Here is a 19,549-nt window from a genome sequence, read left to right on the forward strand (position 1 = left end):
GCTCCTTGTCTTTTGTTTATGGCATCTATTAACATACAGAGGTTTTGAGTCTCTCTATCTTGTCTTTTACAGCTCCCTTGTTCTGTATTTCATTCACCTCTGCATCATTATAAAATGATTAAGATATTCTCATTTATTCTGAATAATTTCAGGTTTTGATTTTTTATATTCAGAATTTGAATACATCAGAATTAATATTTTTGTGTGTTGTATAAGGTAGGGCTCTAATTTTTCCTCCCAAAATAAACAGGCTACTGTTCCCAAACGACTTAAAGAAAGCCACCCCTCCTATACTTATTTGAAATGCCATCTTTATCATATACTAAATCGACAGGTTCTAGAGTAGAATTAGGAAAATCCCAATATTCAGGTCTAATGCCCTTGGACACAAAATTTCTTGCCTTTAAGAATATATGAATGTAAATATATATAAACAATATGTAAATATAAAAAAGAACATCACAGAAGCTTAAATGCAAAAGCTTGTAAATAAAGTAGTACATAACATTTATTGCTTAATAAGTCTATTACTTACAAGATGTAGCCACCTCCAGATGTGCTAATGAACATTTGTGGTGAGGCCATTTAAAAAAAAAAAAAAAACTTATTGTTAAAAGTATTCATTAGTTATAAATATCAAACAGCCTAAATGACAAATCAATGTAACTGGTTACTTCTTTCCAAATATAAAGGCCACAATTACCTCTACCACAAAAGACAGGTCTTCTGTTGGACCTAGAAGTCTCAAGGAAAGCCAAGGAAGTCTGATCCAGTTAGCTCTCCCATATCCCCCAAACGGCAGGTAGAACTTTTTACTACTCTCAGAGCCCAAGTTGCTCAGACCAAAGCAATCCATTCACACTAACCCACAATATTACTTGTTGGTTATATAAGCATCTCCTACCACAGGGCCTCCCAAAGTGCTGGGATTACAGGTGTGAGTCACCATGCCTGGCCCTCATTACCACATTGTTTTAATTATTATAGCTTTGAACTATCTTTCAATATTTAGAACAAATTCCCTTTTGTATTACTTTTTCCCAAAAACGTCCAGCTATTTTTCTCCATTTACTTTTGCAATTAATTTTAGAATGAGTTTGTTAAGTCTATAAAAAGTCCCATGGACAGACAGCATCTTATCCAGGTGATCACAATTAACATCACCAGTAATGGGACAAATTAATCAACATCATGTGCAATGAGATGACCACATTATTATTTCAGTGGTAGTCCTGCCAAAGATACATAAGCTGAATGTAACTATGAGAAAACGGGGAGAAACTCAAAGGGACATTTTACAATGTACCTAGCCTGCAACTGTTCAAAAATATCAGTGTCAAAAAAAAAAAAAGGCTGAGAAACTGTTCAACACTGAAGGAGGCTAAAGACACATGACAACAGAATGCAACACACAATCTTGGATTTTTTACTGCTATTAAAGAACATTATTGGCCCAGCACGGTGGCTCATGCCTATAGTCCCAGCACTTTGGGAGGTGAGGCGGGCAGGTTGCCTGAGGTCAGGAGTTCGAGACCAGCCTGACTAACATGGTGAAACCCTATCTCTGCTAAAAATACAAAAATTAGCCGGGAGTGGTGGTGGGCGCCTGTGATCCCAGCTACTTGGGAGGCTGAGGCATGAGAATTACTTGAAACTGAGAGGTGGAAGTTGCAGTGAGCCAGGATTGCACCACTGCACTCCAGCCTGGGTGACAGAGCGAGACTCCATCTCAAAACAAACAAACAAACAAAAAGAACAATATTAGGATAGTGGCAAAATAATAATGGCAAAATCTGAAACAAGGTCTGTAACTTATATACTAGTATTAATTTTACCTATTATTTATAGGGTTAATAATCAGTGTTGATGCCTAATTTTGATACAGGTTCTGCAGTTATGGAAGAGAATGTCTGTTTTTCAGGCGCAAACACTTTGGTACACAGACATAAAGAGATATGGCAAAATAGTGAAACCCTATCTCTACTGACCCCGCCAAAAAAAAATCAGCCGGGCATGGTGGTGCATTCCTGTAGTCCCAGCTACATGGGTGGCTAAGGTGGGCTGGAGGATTGCTTGAGTGCAGTAAGCTATGATTGCACCCCTGCACTTCAGCCTGGGTGATAGAACAAAACTTCACCTCTAAAAAAAATTTAATTTTTAAAAAATTAAAAAAAAAAAAAAGAGACATCTGCTGGGCTCGGTGGCTCACATCTGTAATTCCAGCACTGTGGGAGGCCAAGGCGGGTGGACCACTTGAGGTTAGGAGTTCGAGATCAGCCTGGTCAACATGGTGAAACCCTGACCCTACTAAAAAAATACAGGGTGTGGTGGCGCACACCTGCAGTCTCAACTACTCGGGAGGCTGAGGCAGAACAATCACTTGGACCTGGGAGGCGGAGGCTGCAGTGAGTTGAGATCGCGCCGTTGCACTTCAGCCTGGGCGACAGGGCGAGACCCTGTCTCAAAAAAAAAAAAAAAAAAGAGAGAGAGAGAGGAAGACATCATGTCTGCAATTTCCAAATGGTTGAAACAGAAAAATATGCATGCACATACGTATTGTGTATAAACGGGGGAAGGGAGAGAGGTGAGGGAGCAGGATAAAGTAAAAGACAAAATAACATTTGGGGCATCTGGGTAGATACAGGATAAATATTTTTTTCTTTTTTTTGAGATGGGGTCTCGCTCTGTCGCCCAGGCTGGAGTGCAGTGGCGCAATTTCAGCTCACTGCAACCTCCACCTCTGGAGCTCAGGCAATCCTTCCACCTCAGCATCCTGATGAGTAGCTGGGACCACAGGTGCGCACCACCACGCCCAGCTATTTTTTTTTGTATTTTTGGTAGAGATGGCGTTTCGCCTCGTTGCCCAGGCTGGTCTTGAGGCTGGTAATGCCTGAGCTTAAACAATCCACTCGCCTCGGCCTTCAAAAGTGCTGGGATTACAAGCGTGAGCCGCCGTGCCCGGCCAGGATACGGGAGAATTTCCACCATTTTTGCAATTTTTCTGTTAAACCGGAAGTTCTACGGGAATTAAAATTCAATTTTTAAAAAGTCCCTTGAGGATTTTATCTGGGATAACCCATTAAGGAACATAATCCCTAGCCATTTATTCTTGTCTTTTTTGATGTCCGTGAATACAGTTTTTTTTTTTTTTTTTTTTTTTTGAGATGAGTCTCGCTCTGTCGCCCAGGCTGGTGTACAGTGGTGCGATCTCCGCTCACTGCAACTTCCGCCTCCGGGTTCAGGCGATTCTCCCACCTCAGCCTCTGGCGTAGCTGGGACTGCAGGCGCACGCGAATTCAACCAGCTATTTTTTTTTTTTTTTCCGGGAGGGGGTTGTTCTGTTTTGGAGACGGAGTCTTGCTCTGTCCCCCGGCTGGGGTGCAGTGGCGTGATCTCACCTCACTGCAACCTCCGCCTCTCGGGTTCCAGCCATTCTCCAGTCTCAGCCTCCAGAGTAGCTGGGACTACAGGCAGGGACCACTGCGTCTGTTTTTTTTTTTTTTTTTTTTTTTTTTTTGAGACGGAGCCTCACTCTTGTCGCCCAGGCTGGAGTGTAGTGGCGCTATCTTGGCTCACTGCAACCTCCGCCTCCTGGGTTCGAGCAATTTTCCTGCCTCAGCCTCCTGAGTAGCTGGGATTACAGGCGTGCGCCACGACGCCCAGCTAATTTTTGTATTTTTAGTAGAGTCTGGGTTTCGTCATGCTGTCCAGGCTGGTCTTGAACTCTTGACCCAAGGTGATCCGCCCACCTCAGCCTCCCAAAGCGCTGGGATTACAGGCATGAACTATGGCACCTGGTCGCCCAAGCTAGTTTTTGTATTTCATCAATAGTTTCATTGTTTTCTTGTTTTTTTATTTCTAAGTACTTTATACATTTCCATACAATTGTAACTAGATACTTCTGTTATTTTCTAATTGGTTGCTGTTAATATATAAGAAGGTGGTTTTTACAAGTTTTTGTCCAGTCAATTTTCTGAACTCTAGTATTAGTTATCATGAATTATCTTGAATTTTATAGGTAGATAATCAGATAATCTGTTATTAATGCCAACTTTAGCTCTTCCTTTCCAATATGTGTGCTTTTTTTTTTTTTTTTTTTTTTTCTTTTTTCCTGGTCTTCTACTGTATTGGCTGAAAACTCCAGAACAAGGTTGAATAGTGGAGATGACAGTTGACATCTTTGTCTTGTTTTTTTTACTTTAATGAGGATACTGGTAAGGTTTTGCCATTATATATTATGTTTGCTATTGGTTTCTTATCAATAAATGATACATCATATATGATATTTACTACTGGTTTTCTATAGTATTCTGTCATAAATCTTTTATCCCTGGATGCATAAGAATGTTTTCCCTTACCAGGAATGGATGTCGGGTTTGTTTATTTATTTTTGAGACAGGGTCTTGCTCTGTTGCTCAGGCTGGAATGTAGCAGTGCAATCACTGCTCACTGTAGCCTTGACCTCCCAGGTTCAAGTAATCCTCTCATCTCAGCCTCCCAAGTAGCTGGGACCACAGGTGTGTGCCGCCATACCCGGCTAATTTCTCAGTTTTTTTTTTAGAGACAGAGTGTTGCCCAGGCTGGTCTCCAACTCTTGGGCTCAAGAGATCCTCCTGCCTCAGCCTCCCAAAGGGCTGGGATTACAGGCATGAGCCACTGTGCACCCAACACAAAGTTTGTATTCAAATGTAACATACAGAAAAGCATATATGTCATAAGGGTACTGGTTGCATTTTAACAAAATGAGCACATTAAATGTCAAATTTTATTAAATGCTTTATTTAATACAGCAAAGTCACACTTTTTCTTTAAGCCTATTAAAGTAGTAAACTAAATACATTCCACAGATAAGGTCCATTTGATCTTGATTTCTTATTTAGATTTGTCCCTGCAATCTTATGTATTTTTTATTTACCACTCTTTCTTGCTTTATTTTCCCACTTTTCTGATTTTATTGAAATAAGCTTTCTTTTTTCCCCTACAAAGATCTGTATCTTATTACCCCTAATACTTTCTGGAAAACAAACTTTTATTTTTTTAACACTCTTCAGAAAGAACCACATCTGGAAAGACTGGCCTGTTGATGGTGGTTGAGTGAAGATGTGAGGCAGGATCTTTGCTTTTTAAATTTAACTCCTTTTATTGTTAAATATGGCATGCATTAGAATTTACATAAATATAAATGTACAAATTATTATTAATTTATTTTTTTGAGACGGAGTTTCACTGTTGTTGCCCAGGCTGGAGTGCAATGGTGTGATCTTGGCTTACCGCTTCCATCTCCCGGGTTCAAGCGATTTTCCTGCCTCAACCTCCCGAGTAGCTGGGATTACAGGCTTACGCCACCAGGCCCAGCTAATTTTGTATTTTTAGTAGAGGCAGGGTTTCACCATGTTGGTCAGGCTAGTATCAAACTTCCAACCTCAGGTGATCCAGCCTCCCAAAGTTCTGGGATTACAGGCGTGAGCCACGGCACCCAGCCTTAAATGTACAAATTATTAAAAACAGAACAGGTAACCACCATCCAGCTCAAGTAACCACCATCCAGCTCAAGGAACAGAATACTGTATAAAGAGCTTAACAAATTATTAAAATAGGTCAAATAACCATCATCCAGGTCAAGAAACAGAATACTGTCAGCACCCAGAAATCCTCTGCCTGCCCATCTTGATCACACCCTCCAACCTCCCTTCACTTCTAGAGTATCCTGCTTCCTGATTTTTAGGGCAATCGTAAAAATCTGTTGTCTTTTTATAGCTTTATTATACCTAGGTATGCATCTCTAAACAATACTGTTTATTTTGGCCTGGTTTTAAAGTGTATTTGAATAGAACAGTATGTAGAATAATATAGTATATTTTCTTTCCAGGCTTTTTTATTCACAATTAAGTTTTTGAGATTCATCCCTGTTCTAGGGGAGCAGAGGTGGTCTGTTCATTTCCCTTGCCAAATATTATTTATTTGTATGAATATATATCACAATGTATTTATCCAGTCTAAGTTGTGTGAAGAGGCATTTTGGGTTGTTTCAAATTTGTGGTTCTTAATGTTGCTATGAACATTTTTGCACACGCTGCAAGTTCACAGGGGCTCGCATTTCTGTTGGTTATAAATCTAAACATGGAATTTCTGAATCTTAATGTGTGTAAATCTTCACCTTCATTTGGTAAAGCCACAATGTTTTTCAAAATGGCTGTACCAATTTACATATCCAAGGGCAGCATGTGAGAATTCCTGTTGCTCCACATCCTTGCCAATATTTGGTATCGCCATTGTCAGTCTTTTTAATTTAGCAATTCCTGTGAGTTTGTAGAGCTCTCGTGGTTTTAATATTCATTTCTCTCATTACAATGAGGGTGAGCACCTTTTCATGTTTATTGGCCATTTGAATTTTTCTTTTGGGAAATGCCTGCTGATATGGTTTGGATCTGTGTCCCCACCCAAATCTCATGTTCAATTGTAATCCCCAGTGTTGGAGATGGGGCATGGTGGGAGGTGACTGGATCATGGGGGCGAAGTTCTCGTGAATGGTTTAGCACCATACCTCCTTGGTACTGTATAGTGACTGAGTTCTCACAAGACCTGGTTGTTTAAAAGTGTGTAGCACCTCCCCCCACCGCCTCTTGGTCCTGCTCCTGCTATGTAAGACACCTGCTCCCACTTTGCCTCTTGCCATGAGTAAAAGCTTTCTGAGGCCTCTCCAGAAGCAGATGCTACCATGCTTCCTATACAGCCTGCAGAACCGTGAGTCAATTAAACCTCTTCTTTATAAAATACCCAGTCTCAGGTATTTATTTATACCAGTGCAAGAACAGATTAAGAACACCTGCTCAAGCCTCTAACACATTCTCATTGAACTGTCTTTTTTGAACTTGATTTGCAGAAATGTTACATATTCTTACAATAAGGATCTTCACTTTTCACCCTATGTATTTCTATATTATTTGAATTTTTCTTTTAGTAGATAATATTACACCTGTAAATTTTAAAACAAAAAATTCTAGGACCTTTAGCACTACTCTCAATTTGTTTAATTTTAGTTACAGAATGTTATACAGTTAACCCTTGAACAATATGAATTTGAACTGCACAAGTCTATTTATATGCAAATTTTCCTCTGTCTTTGCCACCCCTGAGACAGCAAGCCCAAGTCCTCCTTTTCCTCTTCCTCCTCAGCTTTCTCAATGTAAAAACAATAAGGATGAAGACCTTTATGATGATCCACTTCCACTTAATGAATGGTAAGTGTATTTCATTTTTCTTATAATGTTTTTTTTTTTGAGATGCAGTCTTGCTCTGTTGCCCAGGCTGGAGTGCAGTGGTGTGATCTTGGTTCACTGCAACCTCCGCCTCCTGGGTTTAAGCAATTCTCCTGCCTCAGCCTCTTGAGTAGTTGGGATTACAGATGCCCACCACCATGCCCGGCTAATTTTTGTATTTTTAGTAGAGACGGGGTTTCACCATGTTGGCCAGGCTGGTCTCGAACTCCTGACCTCGTGATCCGCCTGCCTCAGCCTCCCAAAGTGCTGGAATTACAGGCGTGAGCTACCACTCCCAGGCTGGATTTTTCATTTTACCAGAGTATATCTTCAAATAATTTGGGGTATGTCACAAAATGGGGGTATGTCACAAACTTTCAGAGATCTTATTTTGACTCCCCCCCTTAAACATTAGTGAGGCTGGGTACAGAATTCTCTCTTGAGAATAATTTCCCCTCAGAACACTGAAGGCATTTATCTTCTAGCAAACCATGCTGCAGGTGAGAAATCCATGCCAGTCTGATTTTCAGTTTTGAGTCTACGTGACTTGTTTTCTACCTCTGAAATAGTAAGTACTTTAGTAACGTATAGGGAGGTACTTTTTGTTGGTTTGTTTTTGCATTTTTTCCTGTTTGGTCCTTGGCATGCCCTTTATACGTGAAAACTCAGATTTTTTTTTTTTTTTTTTTTTTGAGTCTTGCTCTGTCACCCAGGCTGGAGTGCAGTGACATGATCGTGGCTCACTGCAACGTCTGCCTCCCGGGTTCAAGCAATTCTCTGCCACAGCCTCCTGAGTACCTGGGATTACAGGCACCTGCCACACCTGGCTAATTTTTTTCTATTTTTAATAGAGACGGGGGTTTTACCATCTTGGCCAGGCTGGTCTTGAACTCCAGACCTCGTGATCCACCCGCCTCAGCCTCCCAAAGTGCTAGGATTACAGGTCTGAGCCACTGGCCCGGCCAAAACTCAGATTTTTAAATTTTCTCCGTTCCATTGTCTGAGCTTTCCTTCTGTAAATCCTGTGAAATGGGTACTTGATCACTCAGATCTATCCTCAAAGGATGAATTTTCCTCATGTACTTTCTATCTGTAGGTCTTCTTTATAGTCTGCAAATTTCCTCTATTTTATTTTTATGAAAAGTAACTGGTCTTAAGTGTCTTGTTTAACCCTCCAACTGAATTTTAATGTCAGCAATCAATTCAATATAAAACTAATTCATTAATCATTACTTTTTATCCATGGAAACATTTTTTGTTTTGTTTTGTTTTGTTTTGTCTTGAGACAAGAGTCTCGCTCTGTTGCCCAGGCTGGAGTGCAATGGCACAATCTCATCTCACTGCAACCACTGCCTCCCAGGTTCAAGTGATTCTCATGCCTCAGCCTTTCGAATAGCTGGGATTACAGGTGTGTGCCACCAAGACCAGCTAACTTTCGTATTTTTAGTAGAGACGGGGCTTCACCATGTTGGTTGGCTAGGCTGGTCTTGAACTCCTAGCCTCAAGTGATTCACCTACCTTGGCTTCCCAAAGTGCTGGGATTACAGGTGTGAGCCACCACGCCCAGCCAGGAAGCTGGTTTTTTAAATTTATGAATCTAATTCACTCTTGGCTCTGTAACGATACATCCTGTGATTAGAACTTCCTCAAGTTCCACTCTACTTCTTCATTATCTCTGTTTCTACCATAGGCAGCTGTTTTATTTGTTTATTTTAGTCTCTTCTAAGTCTAGTTTCCCTCAAATGTAGGTAAGCCTTTATCACCTACTCATATTATAAATGAAGGATTACATTGTTTAGTTATTATAAGAAACATGTGTTTCCTCAACAGTTGTATTAATCTGCCTCCAAAACCCAAATGGAGGGATGGAAGGTCTGAGTGTGGGTCTCTGCAGGTAAGTGGCACACTGACAAACAGGTTTCCCTTTACAAGTGGAGAAAAGAAAGCAGTTTGACCTTATTACTGCCAAAATTGGCAGGCTGTATTTTGACTGTATTGTCCTTTAATGCATATGGATCCTTGACAGAGCTGTTTTTCTTGTTCTCCTCTCATTCCACTCTTCTCATCCATCTACTACAGAAGTCCATTCGCTAAGGCTCTGCTTTGTGCACTCTTCCTCCAGTATCTTTTTTTTTTTTTTTTGAGACGGAGTCTTGCTCTGTTGCCCAGGCTGGAGTGCAGTGGCGCGATCTTGGCTCACTGCAAGCTCCGCCTCCCGGGTTCACGCCATTCTCCTGCCTCAGCTTCCCGAGTAGCTGGGACCACAGACACCCGCCACCATGCCCAGCTAATTTTTTGTGTTTTTAGTAGAGATGGGGTTTCACCATGTTAGCTAGGATGGTCTCGATCTCCTGACCTCATGATCCGCCCACCTCAGCCTCCCAAAGTGCTGGGATTACAGGCGTGAGCCACCACGCCTGGCCACCTTCCTCCAGTCTTAATCCAGTGCCTGCCCAATCCTCCCCAAGGCAAATCTACTTTCCTTGAACTGTTCTCATGGCCTTATCCTGGAACTAATGCCACTGCTAGGGCGCTTTATATGAAGGGAGAGAAGGAGTAGGGGAAGTAACTGTTTTGAAGGCAACTTTTTCATTACCTGCCCTGATATTCCACTTTCCCCCTAAACTGCTCCATGTTCCTATACTTGCTGCCTCTATGCTTAGAGTTTAAGAAAAGAGCCCTATTAAGACACTCTCTGACCTCTACCATGCAACAGGAGCATCTATTCTGGGTTGCACTTTATTCTGTGATGGTTCCTCCATCGATATAATTCCAATTGTTTTCCAGTACCCTAAAATTTCTAAAAACTTCTGGCATTATAACAATAACAATAATGATAGCGAACATTAATTCAACATTTGCTATATGTAAATAAACTCTCCTAAGTGCTCTGTACATACTGTCTCTCTTGATCTTCATAGTAACTCTAGGAGGCAGATACTATTATCAGCATTCTAATTTTACATATGAGGCAACTGAGGCAAAAAAAGAATAAGCAACTTGCCCAAGGTCATGCTAAAGGGCAAAGCCTGGATTCAGACACAAGTAATCTAGTTTCAAAGTCTCCCTTTTCTTTTTCTTTTTTTTTTTAATTACAATGATTTATTCTCTGTCTTATGTTTGTTTTGTCATTTCCAATGACATCTGAGAAGTAGGCGAAGGTAAATGGGTATGTTAAGTCTGCCATTTTATAATAAAAACCATTGTTTTCATTACACCATTACTGTTTTCACTACACCACAATTTTAATTGGTAGAAATATGTTTTAGAGAAGATGTAGGACCTAGTGAAGGAATCTAGTGACAGAAAATGGGCCCTATGACATAAACTGTCTACAATCTGAACCAAGAGAGGTGATACAAAGAATTCCAAAATATGAGGCTTGAAAGTGGCTATTTCAAAAGTATAATTAAAAACAAACAAACAAAACCAGGCAACCTATTGAAGCATTAAACAATAGCATTTTCATGTTCTCAACAATTCATTAGTTCACTGTCACCAATACCAGAGAGAAGTTGAGAACAAAATAAAATGTTAGTCCCATCCTATTTTCTGACAGTGGCCTTTACAATACTTTAATTCAACTCAAATACATATGATATAACTGCTACATGCACTATCCTACAAACTAGAGTAAAGATATGAAAGGCACTGTCCGATTGTCCCTGCCCTTACAGAGCTTACAGTCTAATGGGAGGCACAGCCAAGTAAACAACTACAAGTCAGTGCAATAAGTGCTATGATATAGGTAGGTACACGGAGGCTGCCATCAGAACAAAGAGGGGAGAGGCCTGCCAAGGAAGATTCCCTGGAAATACTCTTGGACCAAGTGTTAAAGGATATGCTATTAATGCTATTATTGGTTGGTTGAAGAAACTAAACTGAATTTACTATCCTTTGCCTAAAATCTACATCTAATTTCATTTCCACTTCCTTATATGTCAAATCAATTCTCTACTTTTTTTTTTTTTTTTTTAATGAGACAGGGCCTCGCTCTTTCACCCAGACTGGAATGCAGTGGCATGATTATAGCTCACTGCAGCCTCGAACTCCTAGGTGCAAGCAATCCTCCTGCCTCAGCCTCCCGAGTAGCTGGGACTACAGGCATGCCCCCACCACACCTGGCTAATTGTACGTGCGTGCGTGCATGTGTATGTAGAGAGACAGGGTTTCACTCTGCTAGGATTGCAGGTGCAGGCCACCATGCCCGGCCCCTACTCTCCATTCCTGTTACAACTACCTCATTTCAGCCTCCATCATTTTGCATACTGATAACTAATAATCTCATAACTAGCCTTTAATTAAATTTCTTCATTAGCTAAAAAACCAAATCTGATCCTGAAAACCCCACTTGGGTGGTGCCCACTTGGTCTGGGCCCTCTCCAGCCTCTTTTGTCCACCCCTTTCCCACTGTGCTGAACTTTCTAGATCTCTAAAAGCACCATGTCCTGTTTTGCTTAAATGCCTTTACTCAAGCTGCCTGATCCCCACGGTTTGAGAGGATCCAACCCTCCTTTGCTGATACCTACTCAGCCTTTAAGCACATTCCTTCTGATGTCATCCTCATGGCCACTCCTCTGTCACCCTCCTCCAGCCAAGTTGAGTCAGGTACCTCTCCTGTGTGCTCCCATAGCATGCTACCTCATCAGAACACTTACCACAAATAATTATACTCAAATTGTTCTGTAATTGTCTGTTTACCTGATTCTCTATTACTCAGATCATCAGGCTAGCACAGTACATAGGAAGCAATCAAGAAATACTGAAAGAATGACAGAATGAACGAACAAACAAACGAAGAGAGTTAAGCCTGTGAAAGTTGATGAGACAACTAAAGGAGATAATGGAGAGGACAGAACACTGGAGCAATACCCACCTTGAGGGGGCAGGAAGAAAGAAGCTAGTGAAGGAAACAGAATGAACAATCAAAGAGGCAGGAAGAAAACATCTAGAACTATACAGTACAGCAACCCAAAAAAATAGAAAAATTTAAGAAGGGCAAGTAGTCAACAGCCTCAAACACTACTTAGAGGTTAAAGAAGGTGAGAACTAAAAGAAGGCCACTAGTGATCCTGATGTTGCTGATGCTGAGTTAACTCCCACCTCAATTCCAGTACTGTCAGGGGCCACCTTTCTCAACCACTGATTGAGGCTATTGAGGGCTTACAAATAACCAATGCCATAAAACTTACCTGTGCAATCTTTTTTTCCACAATCAAAAAATTGAAAAACAAACACCATACAAAAGAAAATAAAATCCCTACCATACAGAAACAACCTGTTATGTCACTATTTTTTATGTTTACATGTTCTATATCATTATGTTGAATTATATATCCTAAACAATTCCTTAATTATGCTTATATTTAGTATGCATAATTATAATTATTAATATAATTAAATGAAGTTTAATTTATGCTTTATTCAGCACAAGTTAGATTTCTCATTGGAAACTGGGAAATTGGCATTCTAATTTATAAATAGAAAAAAGAAAAAATGCTATAGAATTAGACATGCCTGCTTGGCCGTGTGTACAATGGCTTTCCTGTCATATAATACTAAAATCACCTAATATTTTTCTTTTTGAGAAAAGTCTCACTTTATCACTCAGGCTGGAATGCAGTGGCGCAATCATGGCTCACTGCAACCTCTGCCTCCTGGGCTCAAGTGATCCTCCCACCTCAGCCTCCCAAATAGCTGGGACTGTAAGTGTGCACTACCATGCCTGGCTAATTTTTGTATTTTTTATAGAGACAGGGTTTCACCGTGTTGTCCAGGCTGGTCTTGAACTCCTGGACTCAAGCAATCTGCTCACCTTGGCCTCCCAAAGAGCTGGGATTACAGGTGTGAGCCACCCAGCCTGGCCCTTAATTTTTTCTAACAAAATTTACTCATGCTAAAAGGTGGTACACCATCTTCAGGATCTTATCTTGACCCATTTTACGGCTGATTTTATGCATGATCTGGAGCTCGGGTGCCAAAAATAGGTTAGGAACTAGATATAGAAACATCTATAGCAGTTGCAGGATTTTTTCCTAGGTTTAAAAAAAAAAAAAAAAAAAAAAAAACTCCACTTAAAATTAGATACACTGGGTTGTAAATAATTTAATATAGTCTAAATTACAACATTAAGTAGGCTTGTGTGACAATTTGTTGTATCTAGAAAAATAGTGTGAATCAGTTTTCAACCCTCTTTTGAGATTTTCTTTTTTCAGTATGGAGTATGTTTTAGTAGAAAAATAAAAAGTAGAAGGAATGCAACATTTCTAAAAGTAAAAACTGCTAGGTCAAAGGGTATGAACATTTCTAAGGTTTTTAATACATATTACCAAATTGGTTTCAGAAAAGCTGTATAAAATTTACACTTCCTTCAATATATGAGCTTTATCTTCCCATACCCTTGCCAACATTGGGTATTCTTATTTTTGGTCTTTGCTCATCTAATAGGTAAAAATATCTTATTGTTTTAATTGTTGTGTTTATAATAATAGTAAAAATATTTGTTCGTAATTATTGGCACTTCTTTTTAACAAACTGATAATTCTATATCCTTTTACCTATTTTTCTAGTGGGCATTTGTTTTTAACCTATTGGTTTATAAGAACTCTTTATATATTCATATTACCCCTTTGTTACAAATAATTCTCTTTTTTATCTTTTAATATATGACATTTGACATAAGAGGTTTTTTAGTTTATACCATCACATAATCTTTTACTTCTTCCTTAGAATCATATTTAGAAAATTCTTTCCCACATCCATATTTTATAGATTATTCACTCAAAATTCTTTCTAATATGGCTACTGTGGAATACCATTTTTATCAGAGAGATGATTTATCTCTACCATCTAATAATACAGTAAGTGATTCTAACTCCCTGAAACTTACAAGCCCAATTGTGGCCAACAACAGGTTTAAAATTAAGTTCTAGATTTTTCTTATTCCAATTGTTTCATTAGCTAGATGATTTTTAAAAACCAGAGTTTTGAGTTTAGAAAATTCATTCAAAGTTCCCTTTAACCCATATGAAGCACAGATCTCTTGCTAGTTATCACCCACCTCTCAAAAACCTGTTAGGGATCCTTATGATGGGACAGGACTGAATGAAGCGCCTCCTAACTGGGTCCCATCGTATTTTCTTCTTACCTGTTACCACAATTATCAGCAATAAGTCAGACACATACAACACATGGCAAATAATACATAGTCACTGTAGTTATAAAGACAGAAAAACAGGAAACAAAACAATACTTGAATACAGAAAGAAAGTGATGTAAAGTAGCATTTAACCCTGTTTTGGAAGTCAAAATTAAATTAACATATAAGCAGTGATGAAGGTTTTCAACTCTTACCCCCAAAAGAATACAATTTTGTGCACTGTTTTTCAGAATTCTGGTTCAATAGTATGTGCACTCAATAATCACCAATGCCATCTTGTGGCAAAAATTCACCAGGAGCTTTATGAACAGATTAGAAATGATGACATTTTTAAGCCAGTTATTTTCAAAATGGAGCTCTGAAACTAACTGGACATAACAGAGGCTCCTGTTCCCTTCAAGGTTATATTAATTATATGGTTAAGAAGATAAAGCAATGGGCACCATTCTTTAAATATGAAATAAGCTGACCCTACTATAATTAAATTTTAAAACAGCAACTAAATTAAACAAACATTTAATATCTTAGCACTTCCACAGAGGAAAGGAGGAAAGGGGCTCATCTGTCTTCCCAGGAAGCAAATTACCTCCATGTTAACCTCAATTAAAATATGTTTTCTTATAAAATAGAAGAAAAACCTAATAAATTAATAGAACTGTTAAATGGGATAATTTTCTCTTTTCCCAAAGTTTTGATAGCTCTCAAAGATAGCTGTTATTGACAATAAAAACAATTAACACTTGTATAATGTTTAGGGTTTACAAAAAGCTTTCACATATATTACCTCATATAATTCTCACAACAATCCTGTATTGATTCAACAATCATTTTATTTAGCATCTGCTATGCCTGGAGCCCTATGCTAGGACCTGAGATTGCAAAACAAGGACATGACTCCTGCTCTTCGGAGCCCATGGTCTCATGAGGAAGGCAGATGTGTAAACAAATAATTACATGATAGTGAAGGAACTGCTGTAATAGGAGCTACCAAAACACTTTGAAGAAGATAGTATCATCCTAATGTTTCAAGCAAGGAAGCTAAAGGAAAATTAAATGACTTAATGCCAGAGCCAGGATTCAAGCGAGGCCTTCTGACTCTAAAAACTTGCCTCTTTCCACTACACCATATTTATCCTATCTTAAATTCTCTAGAAAAAGAACAGTTTTTATTTTTGGCAACTGGAAATATATATTCAGATGTCCATCAGCAGGGTCTAGTTTGCTTACTACAGAACTTGTACATAGATATATACCAATTCTGTATAATGAAATGGCATCACTTGCACATTTGTACTTAATTTTGTAGAGAATACAGACTCATGGACAAGGGGAAGAATTATTTATCTTGCAAAAGGATTTATCTTTTAATATTCTAAGTCTTTTAAATCAGTGATTCCCTAATGTTGGTCTACTGACAACTGCTAGGCTAAGGTGAAGATTCACCAGTCCAACACAAAATGAGAAAAATATGGACAAGGCAGTAAGTTTTTCAAAAAGCTAAAATGTTCCGTTTAAAGGCCTGCCCTTTTTTCAGAGATTAGAACCTTTTTGTTGTTAAATATTCTTTACTTTATGAAATGATGCTGATAAGAAAATGGTAGTTGGTTTTCTTTTTAATATTCTCTCATGGAAAAACTGAAAATTTGCAAGCCCATCTCTACTCTAAATATACATATATGGATAAATATAAGTACATATATATTTTAGTGTACAGGTTTATGACATTCAACAGTCTAGAGAACCATTGTTTTAAATCAATACAGTATGTGTTGAGATGACTCCAGGGTCCAAAACTGTAAACCACACTGTCAAAGGATACATTAAATATATAAGAAACCTCCCTTGCCCTTAAGTTTACATTCTAATTAGGGAGACAAGACAGACACATAAAACAATTAGCAATACAGGACATAATATAACAAGTGATTAGCTTAAAATTTGACATTTTTATGTATCAAAAGCGTTAAAATGTACATACCCTTTGACCCAGCTATTCCACTTCTAGGAATCTATTCCTAAAGAAACAATCATAGATGCATGGAAAGATGTATGGACAAAGATATTAACTATGGTATTATTTATAATGGTAAAAAATTAGAAACACTTTCAATGTCCAGTGACAGGGGATGGTTAAGTATGCTAAATAAACATACTTAAATATGCTCATATTCTACACACCACTAAAGAGTATATACAAAACTATTTATTAACATGACGAAACATTCACAATATATTGCAAATGAAAAATACAATGTACAAAGTAGTATTAAGTATGACACCATTTTAGCAAAGAAAAAAGTATTTTTATATATTCAGAAAAAATACAGGAAATATTACATCAAATTAATTTATTTGACTGTAGTTATCTTTGGATGGTTCTAATACATTATTTTTGTTTTTTCCCCTTTATGATGGTCTTTATTTTCCAAGCTCTCTGAGTAGGCATTACTTTTAGACTGGAAGAAAAACAATACTGTATTATTTAAATTTTTTTAAAAAGTGATTATAAAAAAAATACTGGAAAGAAACATACCAAAGTCTTAACACTGGTTATGATTGGGCTTGAGGTTATTACCCCTTTTATGTTATCCATAAATTCTAGGATATGTGATTTTACAATGGAAAAATACAAAAAACTACTTTGGAGTAACACTGAGGGAATAACATTAAAAATTACCAAACCAGGCCTGGCGTGGTGGCTCACGCCTGTAATCCCAGAGCTTTAAGAGGCCAAGGCAGGCAGATCACTTGAGGCCAGGAGTTTGAGATCAGCCTGGCCAACATGTCAAAATCCCATCTCTACTAAAAATATATGAAAATTAGTCAGGCATGGTGGCAGGTGCCTGGTAAATCCAGCTACTCAGGAGGCTGAGACAGGAGAATCGCTAGAACCTAAGAGGCGGAGGCTGTGGTGAGCCGAGATCGCGCCACTGCACTCCAGCCAGCCTGGGCGACAGAGCGAGACTCTGTTTCAAAAACAAAACAAAACAAAAACACAAAAATAATTGACAAACCAAAACTGTAATAAAAAACCCTTTTTATGTTTTCTCAGGGCTTCTGTCAAACATCTTTGGCATGTCTCTCTCTCAGCAACCAGCATAAGTTTGTATGCATAGACTCCTGTTGACTCTGCTGAGGTTATTCAATCAAGGCAGGCACTGACTTCAGAACCCGTTTTATTCTTTCACCCAAAGAGCAGAAAAAAGAGAAACTAGCAACATAACAGTGTTACGCCAACACAAATGTACTTATTAAATTTTTAAATAAATATATGCCTCTCCAGTTCCATATAAATATATTATTGGTCTGAACTTTCATTCATTGAAGTTTTAATTTTTATATATGCAAAGTGCCAACCTTCCTAAGTGATAGCTTAGACTCTTCAAAACAAAAACATAAGCCAGGTGTGGTGGCTCACACCTGTAATCCCAGCACTTTGGGAGGCTGAGACAGGCAGATCACCTGAGGTCAGGAGTTCAAGACCAGCCTGGCCAACATGGTGAAACCCCGTCTCTGCTAAAATACAAAAAAAATTAGCTGGGCATGGTGTCATGCGCCTGTAGTCCTGGCTACTCAGGAGGCTGAGGCAGGAGAAGTGCTTGAGCCCAGGAGGCGGAAGTTGCAGTAAACCAAGATCATGCCACTGCACTCCAGCCTGGGCGACAGAGCGAGACTCTGTCTCCACAAAAATAATAATAATAATTTCTTCAATGATTTCATCAATATTTTATTTTCTGCTAGTTTTTAATTTTTTTCTCTTTTTTACTATGTTTACTTTGCTATAAATGTAACATAGTCATTGGCTGAATTAAAATGGTAGGCTGAACACACTGTGAGCAAGCTCACCTTCCCCTAAAATCTCCCAAACAACAAAAAAAGTCATTTAAAAAAAACCATAATTACAAGAAAACAAGAAATGCCCTTAGTGGACTAATACTATGAGGAATCACTGGACGATGAAAAGTGGGTATAATCAGACTAAAGAAAACACCACAGTCCTACACACCAACAGCAGAGGACCAGGTCAAGCAGAGGGACCAACTCTCAGAGTCAACTAAGACACTAAGAGCAGAGGACCAGGGCAAGTGGAGGGACCAACTCTCAGAGTCAACTCAACCCCAACGTAAAAGACAGCAGGAATGGCCGGGCGCGGTGGCTCAAGCCTGTAATCCCAGCACTTTGGGAGGCCGAGACGGGCGGATCACGAGGTCAGGAGATCGAGACCATCCTGGCTAACATGGTGAAACCCCGTCTCTACTAAAAAATACAAAAAAAACTAGCCGGGCGAGGTGGCGGGCGCCTGTAGTCCCAGCTACTCGGGAGGCTGAGGCAGGAGAATGGCGTAAACCCGGGAGGCGGAGCTTGCAGTGAGCTGAGATCCGGCCACTGCACTCCAGCCTGGGAGACAGAGCGAAACTCCGCCTCAAAAAAAAAAAAAAAAAAAAGACAGCAGGAAGAAGTGAAACCATTTTAAACATTTACAGCCTAAGTGATTGGAGTGTAGCACAGAAGTTACATAGCAGGTTAACCCCTCCCAGCCATTTACCTCTTTGAGTCAAGCACTATAGAACAGAGGTGTTTGTTCCCAGATGGGAACAGTGGCAAAAACAACAAAGGTGTCACTCTCTAGCTAGAACAATGAGTGTGAACACTGGGATCAGAGAGAGAAGGTAGAACCCTGTGGGGATATTTTTTTTTAAATTATTTAAATGCATTTTATTTTACTCTTGTATCCCTTTAGACTTTTAGCTCAATTTGTATCAATTGATAAATTTATATAATATAGTATATTGTATGATATGGTTTGGCTGTCTCTTCACCTAAATCTCACCTTGAATTGTAATAATCCCTACATGTCAAGGGCAGAGCCAGGTGGAAATAATTGAATAATGGGGGCAGTTTCCCCCATACTGTTCTCAAGAGAATAAATCTCTTGAGATCTGATGGCTTTATAAATGGGAGTCCTCCTGTACAAGCTTTCTTGCCTGCCACCATGTAAGACTGGCTTTGCTCCTCATTTGCCTTTGGCCATGATTGTGAGGTCTCTCTAGTCACATAGAACTGTGAGTCAATTAAACCTCTTTTCTTTATAAATTACCCAGTCTTGGGTATGTGGGGATATTAACACCCA

At 39.1% G+C, this 19,549-nt stretch overlaps 1 protein-coding gene across 4 annotated transcripts in view; it reads right to left on the reverse strand.

The window, feature by feature from the left end:
* Positions 1–19,549, reverse strand: part of KLHDC10 (kelch domain containing 10) — a 70,221-nt gene that overhangs the window by 24,357 nt on the left and 26,315 nt on the right. Inside the window, exons 2-3 of one of the 4 annotated variants that reach the window (XM_050785032.1) lie at positions 14,320–14,406; positions 536–559 (exon numbers count right to left, since the gene is read on the reverse strand). The exons of 1 other annotated variant lie outside the window; for it this stretch is intronic. In XM_050785032.1, the coding sequence (XP_050640989.1) occupies positions 536–559; positions 14,320–14,406 (111 nt within the window). The remainder of the gene's footprint in view (positions 1–535; positions 560–14,319; positions 14,407–19,549) is intronic. 2 more of the 4 variants (XM_050785033.1, XM_050785034.1) reach the window with 2 other exon arrangements.

This window comes from Macaca thibetana, chromosome 3 (genome assembly GCF_024542745.1).
Source record: "Macaca thibetana thibetana isolate TM-01 chromosome 3, ASM2454274v1, whole genome shotgun sequence".
NCBI lineage: Eukaryota > Metazoa > Chordata > Mammalia > Primates > Cercopithecidae > Macaca > Macaca thibetana.